A 25,072-nucleotide genomic window follows, 5' to 3' on the forward strand; every position below is an offset into this window, starting at 1 on the left:
CAAATGCAAAGGCTCCAAATAGAGACGTCAAGGCGTTTTTTGACACTTTGGTGTGAACGGCCCTTTAGTCTTGCTCAGTTTCTTGTGATCACTAAAATTAGTAGCTTTAGCATTTTCTTTTCTTTCTTCTCTTTTTGTGAAGGTATCTCAGAGGAAGAAAAACGTTGGAGACCCCTGATCTAAACTATAAACTCTAATTGTGTTTCAGGCTGACGTCGTCCATGGTGCAGCACAAACGCGCCGTCCGACCCTCCAGGAACGTCCAGGCGTCCAAGAACCCGCTGAAGAAGCTGGCGTCCAGAGAAGACATCAGGCTGGAGTACACGGAGCAGAGGCTCAACGTGGGGCAGCTCGAGAGCAAGAGGATCAAGGCCGAGAAGAGTCAGTAACACACACACACACACACACACACACACACACACACACACACACACACACACACACACACACAACACACACACACAATATTGAAATCACAATTATTCAAACCATTATTTTTTTGTTACACAATGCATTTATTCAGCATTTCTCTCTCAAAAAACACTTTGTTATTGATAATTTACGCAACACTTTTAAGTTGAAAATAAATATAGCCTGAAAATATGAACCTTACAGTAGTTTTGAGATGTAAAAGAAACATAAAATGAATAAAATAAACTTTGAACATAAAATAAAAACATAAATGTATCCAAAATAAACTATAAATCCAGCTGTTCTACAATCACTATATTTAAAAAATAAAATAAATATACTTATTTATATTAAAAAATATCCCAAAATAAACTTAAGCTTTAATCGTTTCAACTCGATTATATGAGTTTAAAGATCGTTTTATAGACAAATCGAAATCGCGATGTCTGGAAAGGTTTAATGCCATATGGTTCTATCTCCATGGAGACCAAACCAGACCAAGTAACAGGTCAGATCTGTGGAGAGGCGACCCCGCACACAGTCAGAATGTCTGTTTTTCTTGGTATTTTTGAGCTATAAAATCACCTGTAATTGAATAAATGTAAGATAGAGCTGTTTAATGTCACACTGTGGAACATTTCAGTGCAGACCCTTGGCATATCCATAGAAACAAGCAGGTGACGGACCCTCATTTAAAAAGTTACACACTGCACCTAATCAGAAACCCCGATAATTACTGTATTTTTAGTTCTATAAGTCGCACCAGCCAAAAAATGTGTAAAAAAGAAGAAAAAAAATATGAATCGCATTTTTGGGGGGAAATTTATTTCAACCATATTTCATCTTGAAGGACAAGTTGTAGTAAAAACAATAGAAGAGAGAACAACAGACTGTTAACGTCACATATGAACAGTTCTTCAGATAAACTATAACATAAACAACAGAACAAGTTTAACAAACTCTCCATCTCACTCCAAATCACTAAATCCATTCAATTCTTCTTCATCCTCGGTGTCACTTGTATTTGGAAAACAAAATACGAGTTTTAAAATAACCTTTAATCTTTAACATTTTCTCTTTCATTTTGTCTTCACTACATTGGTTTAGTTTGACCTTTTTTGCACAATCTTGTTTGCCAAAATCTGCACATGTGTAGCTGTTGACGTGGCTTTTCAAGAATCCAGACACTAACTTTTGATGTGCTATGTTTTTCACATTCAAAAGTCACCACTTAAAAGCTGTGGCAGAGAGTGTGTACTGTTGTTGTGTCCTTGGGCAAGACGTTTCACTGGTCTTATATACAGAGTCCATATACGCTGTTGTGTGAATGAGAGAGTGTGTGTGTGTGTGGTTACTTGCATGTTGATTCACAAACACATAAATAAACCACATAAATTGAATGATGTTGTTGTGTGTCCAGCGTCTAAGAGCTCTGAGTACTCGGAGGCGGCTCTGGCCGGTCTGGCCTCTAAAGAAAACTTCAGCAGTGTGAGTCTGAGGAGCGTGACGGCCTCCGAACAAACCAGTAACAACAGCGCTCTGCCGTATAAGAGCACCATGCTGATGCTCGTCAAAGGTAACGCTCCATCGTCTCTGTTCATCATGGATCTATAATACACATGTTACAGCACTTCTCCTGTCTGCCTGCAGGGCGGCGCCACGTTCAGACCAGACTGGTGGAGCCCAGAGCCTCGTCCCTGAACAGTGGAGACTGTTTCCTGTTGGTCACTCCTGAACACTGCTTCGTCTGGATCGGAGAGTTTTCCAACGTCATCGAGAGAGCCAAGGTCAGAGCTGCACTCACTCTGGGGTTTTATTTGTGTGAATGAAGAGGCTGCTTTTATTGCACTTTCTAAGATAATTCTTCACAGCAGTGGTTCCCTAATGCCGGGCTTACACTATGCAATATTTTCAATCGTTTCACTCAGCCCCAGCTCAGACTGCTCAGTTGTACATCCAAATCACAACGTTTAAAAGTTCACAGCTCATGATTCTTGTTTTCACACTGTACGAACAACTTCAACAGAGCAAAACCATCACAAGAGGCGACTGGATTTCAAACAGGTTTGATTTTCTTGCGACCTACGATTGTCAATCTTGACCTGCTCATGAGGTATTAATCGGTTCTCATTACCCCGTGTTCTCTACACGAAGCGCGACGCACGATTAAGCCAAAATTCGTCCCGACTCTCACAGGAGTGAAAAATCAGCTCAAAAAGGACCAAAATTTGCACAGTGTTTGTCCGACTTAAGTGAGTGTGGGGCCCTGTTGGCTGCAATAAAACTGCACTAAATACAGAATCATAAAAGGACACTGACTTAGTTTGAAATTAATTTCACTCAGGTCTTATTGCAGTTTTATAAGATAATTATTCACAGCAGTGGCTCCTTAAGTAAGTGTGGGGCCTCTGCAGGGCCACAGAACACAGTAAAAACTCAAGAGTTGAAATTTCAAAGTGAAATATTTCATATTTTTAACACGAAAACCTGTTATTTTAACTATTTGAAAGTTAAATTGGGGTTTGAGTTGGAGTTATTTGCCAGAGTTGATATAATTGAAGTTAATTCAAATTCTATTCGTGTTCATTCAACTCCCTTTAGTGTTAATTTAGCTCCTCCCTCCCACCACTTCCAACTCCGGTGAGAATAGACCAGTTTGAACCAGTTTTGTTCATAATTTCATCTTAAATTAACTCAAATAAAGTGTAAAAATAAAACACCTCTGTGTGTTGTTTCGCCAAATCAGGATAACTCTACAAAGTGTTACCCATTTACTCTGGATTTTGAGGTTAAACAGGAACTTTGGACCAACGTTACTTAATGAACATTTCCAAAAAAATGTCAAATTAACTCTAGAACAGATTGGACTCTTATAAACTCTGAGAAAATGTTAAAAATTGATTCTGTCAGAGTCAATTTTTAATTTTTTTTCATTTATAATTTGTCAAGTTTGAGGGATTGGATACCCAGCACATCCACAACAAGACAGACAAAACAAAATATAACACGCATACAAAAAAATATATAAATAAATAAATAAAAATTAAATAAATAAATAAATAATAATAATAATAATAATAATAAAAAGAGAGAGAGTCAATTTTAATACTCCACTTTTTGCTGGTTTAAATAGAAAAACACATAAAAAGGACTTAGTATTGTAATAAGAGTTATTTTATATCACGTATACAGTTATTTATTAATATCACTATGAAAGCAATTCTCAGGTTATTTTTTTTTTCCCATTTGTGTACCATTTTACTTTCACATCATCAAAGTTGCCCTCTCCTTTTCTCTTTTTAACTTGAGGAGTATTTGTGTTCTTGTGCTGCCTGACACCACAAACTAAAACCACAGTCAAATATTTTGTTAAAGTCATAAAAATGTTGAGTGTTTTTCCTCTTCTCACTCGTCCACAGTGACACAAACCCATCTGCGCCTGACAGAACCACACACACACACACACACACACGACTCGCAGGCCTGTTGTTGTACCTCTGAGCACGACACTTATCTGTTGCTGGTTGAGAAAAGAGAATCGGTGTAAATCCGAGTATCGTTCGTTCATTTGTTTTTTTCAAAATAAAACCAAAAATAAGAAAACAAAGAAACAAAAAAAACAACTATTTTCTTCACTATTTGTCTCCAAAACCAAAAACAAAGTCCTGGTTTGGTCCTGGTTCAGTTCTAGTTTAGTCCTGGTGTAATCCTGGTTTAGTGCTGGTTTAGAACTGGTTCAGTCCTGGTTTAGTCCTGGTTTAGTCCTGGTTTAGTCTTGGTTTAGTCCTGGTTTAGTCCTGGTTTAGAACTGGTTTAGTCCTGGTTCAGTCCTAGTTTAGTCCTGGTTTAGTTCTGGTTCAGTTCTGGTTTAGTCCTGGTTCAGTCCTGGTTTAGTCCTGGTTTAGTCCTGGTTCAGTCCTGGTTTATTCCTGGTTTAGTCCTGGTTTAGTCCTAGTTTAGTCCTAGTTTAGTCCTGGTTTAGTCCTGGTTCAGTTCTGGTTTAGTCCTGGTTTAGTCCTGGTTCAGTTCTGGTTTAGTCCTGGTTCAGTCCTGGTTTAGTCCTGGTTTAGTCCTGGTTTAGTCCTGGTTTAGTCCTTTAGTCCTGGTTTAGTCCCGTTTAGTCCGTTTAGTCCCGGTTTAGTCCCGGTTTAGTCCCGGTTTAGTCCGGTTTAGTTTAGTCCCGGTTTAGTCCCGGTTTAGTCCGGTTTAGTCCGGTTTTAGTCCCGGTTTAGTCCCGGTTTATCCTGGTTTAGTCCTGGTTTAGTCCTGGTTTAGTCCTAGTTTAGTCCTAGTTTAATCCTGGTTTAGTCCTGGTTCAGTTCTGGTTTAGTCCTGGTTTAGTCTGGTTCAGTTCTGGTTTAGTCCTGGTTCAGTCCTGGTTTAGTCCTGGTTTAGTCCCGGTTAGTCCCGGTTTAGTTCTGGTTTAGTCCCGGTTTAGTCCCGTTTAGTCCTGGTTTAGTTCTGGTTTAGTCCTGGTTTAGTCCTAGTTTAGTCCTGGTTTAGTTCTGGTTCAGTCCTAGTTTAGTCCTGGTTTAGTTCTGGTTCAGTTCTGGTTTAGTCCTGGTTTAGTCTGGTTTAGTCCTGGTTTAGTCCTGGTTCAGTCCTGGTTTAATCCTGGTTTAGTCCTGGTTTAGTCCTGGTTTAGTCCTAGTTTAGTCCTAGTTTAATCCTGGTTTAGTCCTGGTTCAGTTCTGGTTTAGTCCTGGTTTAGTCCTGGTTCAGTTCTGGTTTAGTCCTGGTTCAGTCCTGGTTTAGTCCTGGTTTAGTCCTGGTTTAGTCCCGGTTTAGTCCTGGTTTAGTCCCGGTTTAGTCCTGGTTTAGTCCTGGTTTAGTCTTGGTTCAGTGGTTTTGGAGACAAATAATGAAGAAAACAGTTCTTTTTCGTTTACTTATTTTTGGTTTTATTTTGAAAAACGAACGACACACAGATTGAAGAAGACCTCATCTGGTTTAAAAAGAAAACATTTTTATTTATTTATTCTTTTTGCAGTTTAATGGTGATGAAACGGTCTTTCGTTGTTGTGTTTTGTCGTAGGCGATGGACTTGGCCTCGTTCATTCAGTCTCACAAGGACCTGGGCTGCAGAGCGACTCAGGTCCAGTGTCTGGAGGAGGGGGTCGTCTCTCCGGAGGCGCAGCTGTTCTGGAGCCTCCTCGGGGGCCACGCCGCCTACCAGGGTGAGACCCAACACAGACCAGTGTCGGGGAGTAACAGATTACATGTACCAGAGTTAAGTAATCAGAGTACAAATGATGAGTAACTGTATTCAGTTACAGTTACTGTTTCAGTGAGTGGGAATTGGATTACAGTTACTTTGTTGAAGTAAATGGATTACACAGAGGGATTTTACTGTTTTCACATTTTGGGCTAAATCCCTTTTTTTTGTTTTTTTGTTTTGTTTTGTTTTTTAAATTGGAAATTCCACTCATTGCCGGAAAGTAAACCAGGTCTAAACCAGATCTAAACTAGGTCTAAACCAGGTCTAAACCAGGTCTAAACTAGGACTAAACCAGGTCTAAACCAGGACTAAAACCAGGTCTAAACCAGGACTAAACCAGGACTAAACTAGGACTAAACCAGGTCTAAACCAGGTCTAAACCAGGTCTAAACCAGGACTAAACCAGGGTCTAAACTAGACTAAAACCAGGTCTAAACCAGGACTAAAACCAGGTCTAAACCAGGTCTAAACCAGGACTAAACCAGGTCTAAACCAGGTCTAAACCAGGACTAAAACAGGTCTAAACCAGGACTAAAACCAGGTCTAAACCAGGACTAAAACCAGTTCAAAACCAGGAACTCTAAACCAGGTCTAAACCAGGACTAAACCAGGACTAAACTAGGACTAAACCAGGTCTCTAAACTAGGACTAAACAGGTCTAAACCAGGTCTAAACCAGGTCTAAACACCAGGTCTAAACTAGGACTAAAACCAGGTCTAAACCAGGTCTAAACCAGGTAAACTAAACCAGGACTAAAACCAGGTCTAAACCAGGACTAAAACCAGGTCTAAACCAGGACTCTAAACCAGGACTAAACCAGGTCTAAACTAGGACTAAACCAAACCAGGTCTAAACCAGGACTAAAAAACCAGACTAAAACCAGGTCAAAACCAGTAAACAGGGTCTAAACCAGGTAAACCAGGACTAAACTAGGACTACCAGGTCTAAACCAGGTCTAAACTAAAACCAGGTCTAAACTAAACCAGGTCTAAACCAGGTCTAAAAACCAGGTCTAAACCAGGTCTAAACCAGGCTAAACCAGGACTAAAACCATTCAAACCAGGACTAAACTAAAAAACCAGTCTAAACAGGTCTAAACTAGGTCTAAACCAGGTCTAAACAGGACTAAACCAGGTCTAAACCAGGTCTAAACCAGGACTAAAACCAGGTCTAAACCAGGAGGACTAAAACCAGGTCAAAACCAGTAAAACCAGGTCTAAAGGTCTAGGACTAAACCAGGACTAAACTAGACTAAACCAGGTCTAAACCAGGTCTAAACAGGACAAAACAAACCAGACTAAACAGGTCTAAACCAGGATAAAACCAGGTCTAACTAAACTCTAAACCAGGACTAAAACCAGTAAACCAGACTACTAAACAGTCTACCAGTCTAAACCAGGACTAAAACCAGGTCTAAACCAGGACTAAAACCAGTAAAACCAGGACTAAACCAGGTCTAAACCAGGACTAAACCAGGACTAAAACCAGGTCTAAACCAGGAAAACCAGGACTAAACCAGGTCTAAACCAGGTCTAAACCAGGACTAAACCATTAAACCAGGACTAAACCAGGACTCAAAACCAGTCTAAACCAGGACTAAAACCAGTCTAAACCAGGACTAATCTACCAGACTAAACTAAACCAGGTCTAACCAGGTCTAACCAGGCTAAAACCAGGTCTAAACCAGGTCTAAACCAGGACCAGGTCAAACCAGTAAACCAGGTCTAAACTAGAACTAAACCAGCAAACCAGGTCTAACCCAGGACTAAACCAGGTCTAAACCCAGGTCTAAACCAGGACTAAACCAGGTCTAAACCAGGACTAAAACCGTTCAAAACCAGGACTAAACCAGGTCTAAACCAAACCAGGACTAAACCAGGACTAACTAGGACTAAACCAGGTCTAAACCAGGTCTAAACTAGGACTAAAACAGGTCTAAACCAGGACTAACACCAGTCTAAACCAGGACTAAACCAGGCCTAAACAGTCTAAAACAGGATTTAAACAGGACTAAATCCTGCTGTGTGGACGTGTCTCTTCTTCTTCTATCAATAATATTTTTAATTTGGTTCAGTAAAATCTGGACTTTTTATTTTTCTTTTATCAGACAAAACATCTGATGTACGATTTCCTCGTCTTTGCTTCTCTACAGCAAATCAAGTAATCCAAAGTATTCAGATTACATTACTCACTTTAAGTAATTTAATCTGGATTACGTTACAAACTACATTTTGGTGTATGTAATCTGTAATCTGTAGGGGATTACATTTTAAAAGTAAACTTCCCAACACTGTGTATTCAGAACAGTCTGTCCCACCCGGTGATGTCATAACGTCTTCACTTGATCGTTTTAACTCTCGAATGATCAGACGCTGTTGTTGATGTTTTTTGTTTTATTTAATCTGCTTCACTGTGGCGTGTGTTTGTGTCTTCTTCCTCTCCCTCTCATCTTCTTCCTCTTCTCTCCTCCTCTCCCTCCTCTCCTTTTCTCTCTCTCTCTCCCTCCCTCTCTCATCCTCTCTTCCTCTCCTTCTCTGTTTTCTCTCCCTCTCTTCCTCCTCCTCTTCTCTCTCCCCTCTCTCCTCCTTTCTTCTCCTTCTCCTCTCTCCCTCCTTTTCTTTCTCCTCTCTCTTTCCCTCTCTCTCTCTCTCTCTCTCTCTTCTTGCCTCTCCATCCCTCTCTTCCTCCTCCTTTCCTCCTCCCCTCTCTCTTTCCTTCCCTGTTTCTTCATCCCTCTCTTCCTCCTCCTTTCCTCCTCCCCTCTCTCTTTCTTTCCCTGTTTCTTCATCCCTCTCTTCCTCCTCCTTTCCTCCTCCCCTCTCTCTTTCTTTCCCTGTTTCTTCATCCCTCTCTTCCTCCTCCTCCTTTCCTCTCCCCTCTCTCCCTCGTTCTCTCTGCCCCTCTATGCCTCTCTTTCTTCTTCTTCTTTCCTCTCTCTCTCTCTCTCTCTCTCTCTCCAATTGCCTCTCCACCCCTCTCTTCCTCTTCCTCCTTTCCTCCTCCCCTCTCTCTTTCTTTCCCTGTTTCCTCATCCCTCTCTTTCTCTTTCTCACCCCTATCTCTCCCTGCCTCTCCATCCCTCTCTTTCTCCTCCTTTCCCTCTCCCCTCTCTCCCTCATTCTCTCTGTCACTCTCTGCCTTTCTCCTTCTTTCCTCCTCCTTTCCGCCTCTCTTTTCTTCTCTCTCTCTCTCTCTCTTCCCTCCTCCCTCCCTCCCGGCCTCTCCATCCCGCTCTTTCCCCTCTCTCCCTCTCTTCCTCCTCCTTCCTCTCCTCCTCCTCTCTCTCTTGCTCTGCCTCGTTACGTTTCTCTTTCTCCTTCTTTCCTCCTTCTCTTTCTCACCCTTCCACTCTCTCTCTCTCTGCCTCTCCATCCCTCTCTTCCTCCTTGTTTTCGCCTCCTTTCTCTTTCCCTACCTCTCCACCCCTCATTTCCTCCTTTTTTTACTCCTCCCTCTCCCTGCCTCTCCATCCCTCTCTTCTTCATTCCCCCCTCTCCCTCTCCTCCTCTCCCTCTCCTCTCTCTCTTTCCCTCTTTCTTCTCCTCTCGGTCGGTGTGCAGCGGCTGGTCCGCCGGAGGAGGACGAGCACTTTGAGTCGAACATCGTGGAGACCAACTGTATCTTCAGACTGGAGCAGGACAAACTGGTGCCTGAGGACGAGCAGTGGGGGAAGGTTCCACAGTGCTCCCTGCTGGCCACTAAAGAGGTCTGCACTTTTATAATCCGCCAAACGATTTGTCTGGAAGGTTTCACAAACTCATCTAAACTCCCACTTTTACTCTCTGGCTTTTAACACCGCCTGGTCCTTTGTCTATTTTATTTATTTTTATTACATTTTTTAAATTTAATTCTATTATTTTTTACTTTTTTATGCATTTTAACGCTTTTTATTTATTATTTTTATTTATGATTCACTGTCTTTTATTGTATTAATTTGTGCGGCACTTTGGAAACTGTCATGTTTGTAAAATGTGGATTGGATTAAACCTTTCTGTCTTCATGGAAACTAAACCAAACCAAAAGTTACAGGTCAGATCTGATTTTTTTTCTAGGTATTTACTTATTTTTATTTTATTTATTTAGTTTTTTATTTTATTATTCTAGGTATTTTTTTCAAGTTATTTTATTTTTGTTTATTTATTTTATTTTATAATTTATTATTGTAGGTATTTTTTTTTTCTAGATGTTTCATTTTTGTTTATTTATTTTATTTTATATTTCATTATTCTAGGTATTTTTTCTAGTTATTTTATTTTTGTTTATTTATTTTATTTGCTTTATTTTATTTAATATTTTTTTATTCTAGGTATTTTTTTCTAGGTACTTTATTTTTGTTTATTTTATTTTATTTATTTTATTTTGTATTTCATTATTCTAGGTATTTTTTTAGGTATTTAATTTCTTAAATGTATTATATTTTATTTATTTTATTTTTTTTTCTAGGTATTTTACTATGAGGTTTTTTTTTTTTTGGTATTTTTGAGCTATAAAACCACCTGTAATTGAATAAATGTAAGGTAGGTTAGGTTTAATGTAACACTGTGGAACATTCCAGGCAGAGCAATGACATATCCATAGAAACAAGCAGGTGACAGACCTCCAACCGCAAAAGTTACGCAGTGCATCTTTAATGTTGTTCAAATGTCTTTCCTCTCGTGTGCAGGTGCTGGTGTTTGACTTTGGCAGTGAGGTTTACGTGTGGCACGGCAAAGAGGTGACGCTGGCTCAGAGGAAGGTGGCGTTTCAACTCGCCAAACACCTGTGGAACGGAAGCTTCGACTACAGCTGCTGCGACGTCAACCCGCTGGACCCCGGGGGCTGTAACCCGCTCATACCCAGGTACGACCCGTTCACACCCGGGTACGACCCGCTCACACCCGGGTACGACCCGCTCACACCCGGGTACGACCCGCTCACACCCGGTCACGACCCGCTCACACCCTTGTACGACCCGTCACACCCTTGTACGACCCGCTCACACCCTTGTACGACCCGCTCACACCCAGGTACGACCCGCTCACACCCTTGTACGACCCGCTCACACCCTTGTACGACCCGCTCACACCCTTGTACGACCCGCTCACACCCAGGTACGACCCGCTCACACCCTTGTACGACCCGCTCACACCCGACACCCTTGTACGACCCGCTCACACCCGGGTACGACCCGCTCACACCCTTGTACGACCCGCTCACACCCGGTACGACCCGCTCACACCCTTGTACGACCCGCTCACACCCTTGTACGACCCGCTCACACCCGGGTACGACCCGCTCACACCCGGGTACGACCCGCTCACACCCGGGTACGACCCGCTCACACCCGGGTACGACCCGCTCACACCCTTGTACGACCCGCTCACACCCGGGTACGACCCGCTCACACCCGGGTACGACCCGCTCACACCCTTGTACGACCCGCTCACACCCGGGTACGACCCGCTCACACCCTTGTACGACCCGCTCACACCCAGGTACGACCCGCTCACACCCAGGTACGACCCGCTCACACCCTTGTACGACCCGCTCACACCCAGGTACGACCCGCTCACACCCTTGTACGACCCGCTCACACCCAGGTACGACCCGCTCACACCCTTGTACGACCCGCTCACACCCAGGTACGACCCGCTCACACCCTTGTACGACCCGCTCACACCCTTGTACGACCCGCTCACACCCTTGTACGACCCGCTCACACCCTTGTACGACCGCTCACACCCTTGTACGACCCGCTCACACCCTTGTACGACCCGTTCACACCCTTGTACGACCCGTTCACACACCCTTGTACGACCCACTCACACCCAGGTACGACCCGCTCACACCCTTGTACGACCCGCTCACACCCAGGTACGACCCGCTCACACCCTTGTACGACCCGCTCACACCCATGTACGACCCGTTCACACCCTTGTACGACCCGTTCACACCCTTGTACGACCCACTCACACCCAGGTACGACCCGCTCACACCCTTGTACGAACCCTCACACCCAGGTACGACCCGTTCAACACCCAGGTACGACCCGTTCACACCCAGGTACGACCTGCTCACACCCAGGTACGACCCGCTCGTACCCGGGTACGACCCGTTCACACCCTTGTACGACCCGCTCACACCCAGGTACGACCCGCTCGTACCCGGGTATGACCCGCTCACACCCTTGTACGACCCGTTCACGCCCAGGTACGACGACCCGTTCACGCCCAGGTACGACCGACCCGCTCACACCCAGGTACGACCCGCTCACACCCTTGTATGACCGCTCACACCCAGGTATGACCCGCTCGTACCCGGGTACTGTCTCTGTGTAACCAAATCCGATTTTTCCGCCGCTATGTGACTTGTCTCTGATGTTTCGTTGACAGTCTGAAACACCTGGAGCTGAAAACCGTGTGTATGTTTCTGTGTCCTTCAGGAAAGGTCTGGGTCGTCCGGACTGGGCCATTTTTGGGCGTCTGACCGAACACAACGAGACGAGTTTGTTCAAAGAGAAGTTCCTGGACTGGACCGAGCTCAAGTCTCCGACGACGAAGGAGGCGCCAGAACCTGTGCCAGAACTGAAGGTACGTCTGTGTGGAGAAAAGAGTCAAGGATCTGTGTTTGTACTGGAATATTTCACCGTATAAAACAGAAAACTTGCAATAAATCTGCGTGTCATTCATTCAATTTTTTTTTTAAATAAACCCAAAAATAAAAAAACGAAAAAACTAATATTTTCTTCATTATTTGTCTCCAAAACCAAAATGAAAAAATAGATAATGATTTTGTTTTTTCAGTTTTCGATTTTGTGTTTAAATGAATAACGGAAAAAACAGATAACAACCGTTTCCGTGAATTAAACTACAATTCCGGACTGAACCAGGACTGAACCAGGACTAAACCAGGACTGAACAAGTACTAGACCAGGGACTGACCAAGGACTAGACTAGGGACTGAACCAGGTCTAAACCAGGTCTAAACCAGGTCTGAACCAGGTCTAAACCAGGACTAAACCAGGTCTAAACCAGGTCTAAACCAGAACTGAACCAGGACTAAACCAGAACTAAACTGGTCTCGGTCCTGACCTGAGACCGGGACTGAGACTGGAACTAAGACTGAGACTGGGACTGAGACTGGGACCATACTAGGACCGAGACCAGATTGGGATTGAGGCCGAGATTGAGACCAGGACTGAGACTGGGACCAGGTTTAGTCCTAGTTTAGACCTGGTTAAGTCATGGTTCAATCCTGGTCCAGTCCTGGTCCAGTCCTGGTCCAGTCCTGGTTCAGTCCTGATTTAGACCTGGATTAGACTTGGTTTAGTCCTGGTTTAGTCCTGGTCCAGTCCTGGTTTAGTCTTGGCGATCGTCTCTGCAGTTGTGGCATGTATATATTTATAATCTGCTAATGACACAGCATAGGTTCAGTCCTGGTTTAGTCCTGGTTTAGTCCTGGTTTAGTCCTGGTTTAGTCCTGGACTACTGGGCTGTTGGACCAGTGGGCTGACCCAGATTCATCACGGGTTTGGGCAGGTAACGGGTGAAATTTTAACAGATCTGGACAAGATTTAACTCTGATATAATCACAGGTTAACGCTTTTTGTCGCAGGTTTAAAAATCATTTAACTCTTTCCCCCCTGGACGCCGACTAGGAACAACCCATACATGTGTTACTAGGGCTACACCCTTAGAGCATAAGTGCATAAAAGAAAACAGACTTCCACGAGTGATTATAAATGATTTTTACACTCATGAACTTAATTGTAACACAGACATATTTGTATCTCTGGAAACCTTAGACTCTGAACTCTTCATTTATGGATGTTTAAATGTGATTCAACTCATTTACAGGTTTATAACAGCTCACTGAAAATGAGAGTTTACCTGGTCAGGTGCAAACTCGAAAACAAAAAACTACATTCAGCATCTGATATCTGCATGTTCTGAGAACTATATTCATAAAAAAATAAAAAATATACTTTGTCAAAGTATTTAAACAGATTTCATATCACCAGATACAGTATAGCCAAGTGTGCACCTGTTTTTACCTGTTGTTCACCTGTGTGCACCTAATTAATTTTTTTCCATTTAACTTATTCAACTCATTTAACTTATTCAACTTATTTTATTTATTCAACTAATTTAGCTTATTAAATAATATAAAAATATATAATAATAAAACTCTTCCCCGTCAGTGTGTGTCCAGTATTTGTCATCTTGTTTATTTTCTCGTGTGCAGAGCTCCACATAAGCGTTTTTTCTCTAGCGATTCTGTCAAACATCGCATCTTGGAAAAAAAGACTGAAATATTTTAAAGGACTGGCCTGGGCAACATCCAGATTTCAGGGTAATTTTGGTTCATAATCGAGTATAAAGCTCAGATAGTTTGTTCGGACATCGCAGGACTCCACACAGACGCATCAGCGGCATTCTCACCTTCTCCCCGAAAGTCCGTCGCTGTCGCTGTTTTCCACTTTATAATCAACTTCAACATCATCACTTTGAAATCTATAAAAGTCACTTTCTCTAAACTTATCCATAAAATACGTCCGCTCCTCATTATTTCTAAAACTGTGCGCCGCAGCGCCGCGATCTTTCCATTGCACGTGTTTCGTGTTGTGTTTTTTCCGGAAGCTACCATCGTCACTATTTCGATTAACTTCGGAAAAAATCGGCGAAAACATATCCTTGAATCCTATTGGTCAGTCTAGTGTCGGTTGTAGTGGCTCCACCGATCACAGTCTCTGTTTAAATGTGAAAAACCGAGCCATTTCTAAAGGTCGTCAAATCTCGTCTTTAGTGATACGGCGGAGGAGTCAAAAGTCGTCATTAAGGGTTCAGGGGGGTCGTCAAATGTCGTCTTCATGGGGGAAAGAGTTAAGACCAAAAAAAAATAATCCTGTAGTCTTTCGGTCTTAGGCGCGTCTGCCTCGTCTGGTCCTCTGGTTCTGACCCTCGCTCCGGTGTTTCCTCTCAGTCCCCTCAGGAGGCTCCAGGTCGGGGCTGCAGGCCGTACGACGCCGGCCTGATGCTGCCCGTGCTCCAGTCCTCGGTGCAGACGGTCCTGGACGGGCTGAACGTGGGCCGGGGCTACGGGCCGGTGGAGACCGAGGACCACATGAGGACCCTGGAGATCTCCACCGTGTCCGTGGACGTGTGGCACATCCTGGAGTTCGACTACAGCCGCCTGCCCAGACAGAGCATCGGCCAGTTCCACGAGGGAGACGCCTACGTGGTCAAGTGGAAGTACATGGTCAGCACCACAGGTAAAGACCCAGAACCAGGACTAAACCAGGACTGAACCAGGACTAAAGCAGGACTAATCCAGGACTAAACAAGGACTAATCCAGGACTAAACCAGGACTAGGACTAAACAGGACTAAACCAGGACTAAGGAAAAGGACTAAACAAGGACTAAACCAGGACTAAACCAGGACTGAACCAGGACTAAAGCAGGACTAATCCAGGACTAAACAAGGACTAATCCAGGACTAAACCAGGACTGAACCAGGACTAAAAAGGACTAAACCAGGACTGAACCAGGACTAAACAAGGACTAAACAAGGACTAAACCAGGACTAAACCAGGACTAAACAAGGACTAAACAAGGACTAAACCAGGACTGAACCAGGACTAAAAACAGACTAAACAAGGACTAATCCAGGACTAAACAAGGATTAATCCAGGACTAAACAAGGATTAATCCAGGACTAAAGCAGGACTGAACCAGGACTAAAACAGGACTAAACAAGGACTAATCCAGGACTAAACAAGGACTAAACCAGGACTAAACCAGGACTAAACAAGGACTAAACAAGGACTAAACCAGGACTGAACCAGGACTAAAAAAGGACTAAACAAGGACTAATCCAGGACTAAAGCAGGAATAAACCAGGACTCAACCAGGATTAAACCAGGACTAAAACATGACGAAACGATGACTAAACCAGGACTAAAACAGTCCCAAACCAGGACTAAACCAGGACTAAAACAGTCCCAAACCAGGACTAAACCAGGACTAAAGTAGGACTAAACCAGGATTAAAGTGGGACTAAACCAGGGCTAAACCAGGACTAAACCAGGGCTAAACCAGGTCTAAACCAGGTCTAAACCAGGACTAAACCAGGACTAAACCAGGGCTAAACCAGGACTGAACCAGGACTAAACCAGGACTAAACCACAGCTAAACCAGACAGGACTGAACCAGGACTAAACCAGGACTAAACCAGGACTAAAACCAGGACTGGAAGAAGGACTGAACCAGAACTAAACCAGGACTAAACCCGGACTAAACCAGGATGATAACAGGAAAAAACTGGTCTAACAATTAAACTAGGTCTAAACCAGGACCAGGAACAGGATCTTCCAGAGTAGCTTCTTCCTCGGTCCAGACCAGTACAAAGGTGTTTAAAGCTTAACCTATTTTCCTAAACATCGTTCCGTTTTGTTTGTCCCGCAGTCGGACGCAGGACAAACCCGGAGGCGCGCAGCTCGGGTCCGGGGAAGGAGAAGTGCTGCTACTTCTTCTGGCAGGGACGCCACTCCAACGTGAGCGAGAAGGGCACGTCCGCTCTGATGACCGTGGAGCTGGACCAGGAGAGAGGAGGACAGGTAAAACTCCCGCTCACCTCGCTCTGCTCAACGCCATAAACCTACAAACACGTTAAACTCTCACGTCTGACGCTTTTAACGCCGTGTTTTTAAAGGTTGTATGGAGGATTTTTTTTTTTGTTTCAAATTGTCAATGAAAGTTTAAAATACCATGACGGAGACGCAGCAGCTTTGTAATTATGATGACTAAAAAAAAAAAAAGAATGAAAATCTATCAACTGTGGACGTAGTGAGGCCAGATAAACATCAGCCAATAGAAAACAAGGCTCCCTCATTTTCTATTGGCTGTTAGGTTGCCAATCAAACTCCTACATTTCTAGTGTAACTGACTCGTCGCTGGGATTACGTGGTTTATGCAGCGGTTCTTAGAGGCTTTTTCAAACCTCGCAATTCGCACAAATTTTGTTGCGATGGCGGACGAGAATCCACGACCGGTTCACCGCCAAAGAAAGTCCGTTTTTGAGGTCGCTGAAAGAAGAAGAGAAGGAGAAAAGGAGCGAAGACAAACTGAGGTGATTCTTGGAGATTCCTTCCAGCGACGGCGCGACTGAAGCAGACGAAAGGTCTAAAATCTGACACATCGGTCGCTAAAATATTTCTAGACAGGTCACTTCAACAGTAATTCTGAACGTGCACCAGCTGTGAACAAGCGTGATTTCTAGAGTAAAGAGGCGGGAGGAGGTGTTTCTACTGAGGCTGTGGAGGAGGGAGGCGGTGTGACGCATGCACAACATTTGAAAAAGGACTGTCGCTGTATTTCTTTTCCCTTAAAAAATCCTCTTTACAACCTTTAAGGTCCAAGTGCAGCAGGGCAAAGAGCCGCCGTGTTTCCTCCAGTGCTTCAACGGAGGGATGATCGTTCACGCCGGAAAGAGAGAGGAAGAAGAGGAGAACACACAGAGTAACTACGCTAGATTTATTCTCTTCAAAACATTTCAGTAAAAAAAGTAGAATAATTTAAAGCACACACATTTAGAGTGTTGAATTTAAAAGGAGGACATGTAGTTCTAGGAAGGATTAACTGGAAGTACATTTATGTGGCTCTGTTTTCTAAATTATTGTATTTTATATTTTATTTTGCCCTCTAAATTAAATTAATTTAAATTAAAACCTGTAATAGTGCTGCTCGATTATGGAAAAAATCATTATCACGATTATTTTGGTCAATATTAAAATAACGATAATTGAAATAATTATTTTTTTAGTTACACAATGCATTTATTCAGCAATTCTCTCTCTAAAAACACATTGTTATTGATCATTTACGCAAAACTTTCAAATTGCAAATAAATATAGATCAGTTTTACGATGTATGAAACATAAAATGAATAATATAAAATAAACTTTGAACATGAAATAAGGCACAGAAAAACATAAATCTATCCAAAATAAACTATACATTCCAGCTATTCTACAATCTGTATAAATAAAATAAATATACTTATTTATATTAAAAATATCCCATAATACAAGTCCTGACTTTTGCTGGCACGTAAATCGTTTCAACTTAATTATATGAGTTTGGAGATCGAAATCGCGCTCAAAATTCAATTAATTGCACAGATTTTAACCTGTTATATCAAGAAATTAAAAATAATTTAATCCAAATTAATAATAAAAAAAACTGCTAAATGAACATGATGATAACAAAAACAATATGGTAATATGGTAAACCAATAAAATTAAATGTGATAAATGAATATGACAATAAAAAAGAAGGACAGACATAAGAATGATGCTTGATCAAAAGAATAAAAAGGCAGTCAAGAAATTATAGGTAAAAGAGAAAGAAAACTATATACAGTATATAGGCATGAAAACATGTTATTATAAATGATTATGATGATTTTTTATTTTTTTTTTTTTTTTTTTTTGTAATTGTGATTTACACATTAAGAAAATAAAAAAATAAACTTACAAAAAAAAAAAAGACAGATCTGTTTCCCGAGATCTAATCCAGTCCAGCTTTATTTTTGTAGCACATTTTATTAACACAAAGTCTCCAAAGTGCTGCACAGAGTAGACATGATATAAATTAACACATTAAATAAAAATAAAGCATAAAATAAATAAATAATCAAATCAATAAAAAACTTAAAAAAATACTAAAATTAGCAAATTAAAAAATAACAAATAAAATATAGATATAAGATGAGTTTTTCAAATTAAATATTGCTTTTACTGACTTTAATGTTCATTTTAGTTTTAACAAATTAATAAAGAAAATAATTAATTAGAAAAACACGAGAGATAAAGTTATTGGAAGTGTTTTAATTTTGTGTCACTACATCATAAAACATTATTTATCTCGAATTCGTCTTTTATATTCATTTCGGAAGCTCAGACGTTGCTCTTTTATTTTTATTGATTCTGTATTTCTTGTTCGTTGCAGGCGAGTGGCGTCTGTACTGCGTGCGCGGCGAGGTGCCAGCGGAGGGCCACCTGCTGGAGGTCCCGTGTCACTGCAGCAGCCTGCGCTCCAGAGCCTCCATGATCCTCCTGAACATCAACAGAGCCTGCATGTTCCTGTGGCACGGCTGTAAGACGCAGCTCCACACCCGCAGCGTGGGCACCAGGGCGGCGCAGCGCATCAAAGAACAGTACGCACCCTCTCAGCGCGCTTTACATGTTTGTCGTTAAAGGATATTTCTTTCAAATCGCTCGTCTGAAACTGGGTGTAATTCGGTCAACGTGAGCAGTGTTGTGAAGGTGACTTTTAAAATGTAATCCCCTACAGATTACAGATTACACACACCAAAATGTAGTTTGTAACGGAATCCATTAAATTACTTAAAGTGAGTAATGTAATCTGAATACTTTGGATTACTTGATTTGCTGTAGAGAAACAAAGACGAGGAAATCTTCACATAAGAAGTTTTGTCTGATAAAAGAAAATAAAAAGCCCAGACTTTACTGAACCAAATTAAAAATATTATTGATAGAAAACGAGGAAACACGTCCACACAGCAGGATTTAGTCCTGTTAAATCCTGTTTTAGACCTGGTTTAGTCCTGGTTTAGTCCTGGTTTTAGTCCTGGTTTAGTCCTGGTTTTAGTCCTGGTTTAAGTTTGGAAAGAGACAAGTCTTCATTTGTGCTGCTCTGGTGGGAGGGGCCACGTACAGAGACACTGGAGACGCTGCTCTGCTCAGCACCGCAGGAAATTAACAATATTTTAATAGTATAATAATAGTGTAACAATAATAATAATAAATAATAGTTTAATAATTGAAATATTTTTGTAGAAAATCAGCTGAGGGCCAGATTATAGGTCTTGGAGGGCCGGATCTGGCCCCCGGGCCGTATGTTTGACACCTGTGGCATAATGGGTGCAATGTTGGTCTTAATTTTCATTTAAGTCAGGCATGTCCAAATTATGGCCCGGGGGCCAAATGCGGCGCTCGGACATATTTTTCTTGGCCCTCAGGTTTCCAGGTAAACTTGGCCCAAATGACCTTGCATCAATTAAAAAGTAATTTTTTGCTACAAGTTTTTTGAAAATCTACCTTGATAAAGCAAATATTTAATATTTCGTGTGTAGTTTAAGGATTTTAGCATGAATAAAAACTGATGGCTCATTCTAACATGATAAACATGCACATATTTCAATTATTCCCTGTACTGAGCACCAGTCTACGGTCCTCGATCGTCCTCTGCTTCATCTGTGTTTAGAAATGTGGCCCTTGACGAAAAAAGTTTGGACACCCCTGATTTAAGTGGTCTTACAAAGGTCTTTAAAAAGTCTTAAATTTGGGGTAGTCAAAGTCTTGGGTGGAGTCTGGTGCTGTGATTACGACAGTGAAAAACACACTTTGACTTTAATTTGTTGTTGTTGTTGTTGTTGTTGTTGTTGTTGTTGTGACAGGTGCCCCCTAGAGGCCGGTCTCCACAGCAGCAGTAAAGTGACGATTCATGAGTGTGACGAGGGGATGGAGCCGCCTGGATTCTGGGAGGCGCTGGGCAGGAAAGACCGTAAAGCCTACGACTGTATGCTGCAAGGTAAAAAGAGTTTATCTGTAACCTGACGTCTGTTTACTGTCACTATTCCCAAACCTCACACGTGTTTTCTGATTTCTCTGATGCTTCATACTCATCTTCATATTCTAATCTCGTGTCTCTTCTGTTTTTCTCAGACCCGGGTAAATTTAACTTCACGCCGCGGCTCTTCCAGCTCAGCAGTTCGTCCGGAGAGTTTGTGGCGCAGGAGTTTTTCCATCCGTCCAGAGCTCCAGACCTCATCAGCTCTTTGCCTTTCCTGCAGGAGGATCTGTACAACGTGCCCCAGCCCGGTCAGTGCTCCCCCGCCTCACACCACACTGATCTGTGAGCCTCTGTAGAGTGTTATCAAAAATATCACGTTATAAAGTTAACGCAAAACTATTTTAACAGTGTAATTTTTTTATTTTTTTATCACGACATTAACGCTCTTTAGTCCAATGAGGTTCATTTGGTCTTCCGATATTTTATGTTATTAGGTTCTTTTTACAGACCAAGAGTTTGTTTTCGTACCTGACAGTTTCGACTGCTCTTCCTCAGAGTCACGTGACATTTCTGTGACGTGTCCGGTCAGCTGATTTATACAGGTTTTCACAGGACATCAGGCATCACGTGACGACTCTGAGGAAGAGCGTTAGTGATCAGTCGAAACTGTCAGGAATGAAAACAAACTCTTGGTCTGTAAAAAGAACCTAATAACATATATTAACGCTCTTTGTAGTCATACAGTCTATGTAGTCACCTAGTTTTTTTCAAAAGCTCTGGCCACTGCTGTAACATTAGAAAAACTGCAGGATCCGGCCGTAAACCAGAAACAAAACCATTTGTACGAAACTGAGAAGTCCCAGGTGGAGGAGGTGGGACAAAGCACAGCACGACCGCCTATGTACGAGCACACGCGCAATTTTACTATGTGCGTGTGCGTTATTTTACGAAGAAAACACGAAATAAACTCCGTTCCAAAACATACGGCGAATCCACGTTGACCTTTGATAAGGACTGTTGACAGAGACACAAGTTTTACAGGCTCTTCTTCTCCTCCTCCCTCCCTGTCCTCACTCCTCCTCACTGTTATTATCTCCATAAACTGTCAGAGGAGCAGGACTCACATCTGTCTCACTGTTTAATAGATATTTCTGCCGCTGGACTTATTTTCTCAGCTAAAAGCGGTCGCTCTGCAGAGTTTGGGGCAGATAAACACAGCCACACTTACTGGAGATCACTGAATGTCTCAAGAGAACTTCTCGAGGTCACAGCACATTATTTCACCCACTGTGGGAACTTCAGTCGCTTGACTGTTCTGAAAACAGAAGAGACACTTCACTCACGTTGTGGCAGAGCACTTTATGAAAGTGGAACATGAGAGTGAAACATCCAACACAACAGACAGTTCTTATGGTTTGCAATAAAGAAACATTTGCACAAAATGTATCCAGTTTTCTATGTTGGTAAGAGTTTTAAAATGATGATTCAAGGGACAAAAATGTGCGATTAATTTGCGATTAATCGTGAGTTAACTATGACATTCAAGAGATTAATCATGATTAAATATTTTAATCGACTGACAGTAGATATCTCTGTAGATTAATTACTAACAGCTCAGCAAGTTAGTAAAACACACAAGGCTGTGACAGGAGCCTCCACCTTTATTATTTATTATATTATAAGCAGTGTTGGGAACGTTACTTTTAAAATGTAATCCCCTACAGATTACAGATTACACACCCCAAAATGTAGTTTGTAACATAATCCATTAAATCACTTAAGGTGAGTAATGTAATCTGAATACTTTGGATTACTTGATTTGCTGTAGAGAAGCAAAGACGAGGAAATCTTCACATAAGATGTTTTGTCTGATAAAAGAAAATAAAAAGCCCAGATTTTACTGAACCAAATTAAAAATATTATTGATAGAAGAAGAAGAGACACGTTCACACAGCAGGATTTAGTCCTGTTAAATCCTGTTTTAGTCCTGGTTTAGACCTGGTTAAGATTTAGTTTACATCTAGTTTAGACCTGGTTTAGTCCTGATTTAGTCCTGGTTTAGACCTGGTTTAGTCTTGGTTTAGTCCTGGTTTAGACCTGGTTTAAATCTAGTTTAGACCTGGTTTAGTCTTGATTTAGACCTGGTTTAGACCTGGTTTAGTCTTGATTTAGTCCTGGTTTAGACCTGGTTTAGATCTAGTTTAGACCTCGTTTTAGTCCTGGTTTAGTCCTGGTTTAGACCTGGTTTAGTCTTGATTTAGTCCTGGTTTAGACCTGGTTTAGATCTAGTTTAGACCTCGTTTTAGTCCTGGTTTAGTCCTGGTTTAGACCTGGTTTAGTCTTGATTTAGTCCTGGTTTAGACCTGGTTTAGTTTCTGGCAATGAGTGGAATTAAAAAGAAAAAAAAAAAAAAGGGGGGGTGGGGATTTAGCCCAAAATGTGAAAACAGGAAAATCCCGCCGTGTAATCCATTTATTTCAGTAAAGTAACTGTAATCCAATTCCCACTCACTGAAACAGTAACTGTAACCGAATACAGTTACTCATCATTTGTACTCTGATTACTCCGGTACATGTAATCTGTTACTCCCCAACACTGATTATAACAGTGCGTAATATAATATAATATAATATAATATAATCTAGTGCCCAACACGTGTAGCGGCATCATCACACTGACACTGAGCACTTTGGGAAACTAAAAGAAACATCAGAGGAGACTGAGAGACAAGATACGTGGAGCTCCAAAGCCCCATGTGTCAGGTGTGTCAGGTGCGTCAGGTGCGTCAGGTGCGTCAGGTGTAAGTTTGCAGACTGAGGAGAGGCTCTGTCATTGGCTGTGCTTATCTTCCCAAAGATCCTGCAGACCCCCGATGATGTTTATTTGAATATGATTAGTCGAAGCGTCAAAAGTGTGAAACAAATCACGAAAAAGAACTTTGTCACATCCAGTTGAGAGAAAAGCACAGACACCTTCCCCGCACAGAGAGGCCCCCTTCAGCACGTTTTTCACAAACTAAATAGTCCGTATCGACGCTAAAACAGGCTCAAGTCTGTCGCCATTTGTTCCGGTTCGTTTGGGAGCTTCACCTTTGGCTCCGCTCAAACCTCCGTGCTGCTCTGTGATTGGACGCACCTGCAGGGCCAAAACGTTTACCGTATTTTCCAGGCTATTAGACACGTTCTTAAGCCTCTAACCTCATCAAAAAACGGCCACGCGCCACAATCCAGAGCGCCCCATACACGAATCCACTCAGTAAACTACAAAACCGCAAACACATACACAGTGTTGGGAAGTTTACTTTTAAAATGTAATCCCCTACAGATTACAGATTACATACCCCAAAATGTAGTTTGTAACGTAATCCATTAAATTACTTAAAGTGAGTAATGTAATCTGATTACTTTGGATTACTTGATTTGCTGTAGAGAAGCAAAGACAAGGATGATTTTGTTCTGGTTTAGACCTGGTTTTAGACCTGTTTTAGATCTTGTTTAGACCTGGTTTTAGTCCTGGTTTAGACCTGGTTTTAGACCTGTTTTAGATCTTGTTTAGACCTGGTTTTAGTCCTGGTTTAGTCCTGGTTTAGACCTGGTTTTAGACCTGTTTTAGATCTTGTTTAGACCTGGTTTTAGTCCTGGTTTAGTCCTGGTTTAGACCTGGTTTTAGACCTGTTTTAGATCTTGTTTAGATCTAGTTTAAATCTAGTTTAGTTTCTGGCAATGATTGGAATTACCGAAAAAAAAAAAAAAAAAGAAAAAAAAGGGGGAATAGCCCAAAATATGAAAACAGGAAAATACCGCCGTGTAATCCATTTATTTCAGTAAAGTAACTGTAATCCAATTACCACTCACTGAAACAGTAACTGTAACTGAAAACAGTTACTCATAATTTGTACTCTGATTACGTAACTCCGGTACATGTAATCTGTTACTCCCCAACACTGCACACACGGAGCAGACACAGACACACTCATCACTCCACGCCGACGAGGAACGGAACGGAGGAACGAACCGAAAAAGCGAGCACGACGTGCCGCTTCTAGACACGACTGAACAACTGAGTCACTGCGAACACGCCGACAATCCGTTGGTTCCCAGACACACCCTCCCTACACGCCACAACTGAACAAAGCCCAGAGTCACTGTGAACGAACAAACAAACAAAACCACTCACCCATCACACTGTTGTGTTTCCTTTAAAGTCCCACACGGTTTATTTGTGAAAAAAGTTCAAAAATAGACCATTTAATGACAGTGCGTCTTATAATCCAGAGCGGAAAATACGGTAAATAAGTATCAGAGGATTCATCTTGGAGTGCAGGGTCAGGTCAGAGCAGCTACCGTCTAAAACACAGGTGTCAAACATATGGCCCGGGGGCCAGATCCGGCCCTCCAAGACCTTTAATCTGGCCCTCGGCTGATTTTCTACAAAAATATTTCAATTATTAAACTATTATTTATCATTATTATTATTATTATTGTTATACTATTATTATACTATTAAAATATTGTAAATTTTCTGTGGTGTTTATCACAGCAGCGTCTCCAGCGTCTCTGTACGTGGCCCCTCCCACCAGAGCAGCACAAATGAAGACTTGTCTCTTTCCAAACGCTCTTAAAGGACGATCGTTTTGACTGTTGACCGTGACACCCTCATCAAAAAAATGTCCAACATGAGAAAAGTGGAGCCGAGTGCAGGATTTTACAACAAAAATTGACTTAATCCTATTTACATACAAATTAATATTAAAACATTGTGCTGAAATTACATTTTTCTTAAAGTTTCAGGTTGTTCATAATATTATAATAAGAAAGAGTTCATCAATTAAAAAAGATTTCTGTAATAGATTTGTGTTTCTCTGCACAA

The 25,072-nt window shown here is 41.8% G+C and overlaps 1 protein-coding gene across 1 annotated transcript in view; it reads left to right on the forward strand.

Moving 5' to 3' along the window:
* Positions 1–25,072, forward strand: part of LOC110166884 (supervillin-like) — a 144,419-nt gene that overhangs the window by 108,096 nt on the left and 11,251 nt on the right. The window contains exons 30-42 of the mRNA XM_055151398.1: positions 209–381; positions 1,832–1,987; positions 2,062–2,198; positions 5,447–5,588; positions 9,190–9,335; positions 10,293–10,468; positions 12,051–12,198; positions 14,600–14,879; positions 16,073–16,224; positions 17,020–17,125; positions 18,617–18,824; positions 20,088–20,221; positions 20,356–20,511. Of these exons, the coding sequence (XP_055007373.1) occupies positions 209–381; positions 1,832–1,987; positions 2,062–2,198; positions 5,447–5,588; positions 9,190–9,335; positions 10,293–10,468; positions 12,051–12,198; positions 14,600–14,879; positions 16,073–16,224; positions 17,020–17,125; positions 18,617–18,824; positions 20,088–20,221; positions 20,356–20,511 (2,114 nt within the window). The remainder of the gene's footprint in view (positions 1–208; positions 382–1,831; positions 1,988–2,061; positions 2,199–5,446; positions 5,589–9,189; positions 9,336–10,292; positions 10,469–12,050; positions 12,199–14,599; positions 14,880–16,072; positions 16,225–17,019; positions 17,126–18,616; positions 18,825–20,087; positions 20,222–20,355; positions 20,512–25,072) is intronic.

This window comes from Boleophthalmus pectinirostris, unplaced genomic scaffold, assembly GCF_026225935.1.
Source record: "Boleophthalmus pectinirostris isolate CB_2022bp ecotype Guang Dong unplaced genomic scaffold, ASM2622593v1 HiC_scaffold_16, whole genome shotgun sequence".
Lineage (NCBI taxonomy): Eukaryota > Metazoa > Chordata > Actinopteri > Gobiiformes > Gobiidae > Boleophthalmus > Boleophthalmus pectinirostris.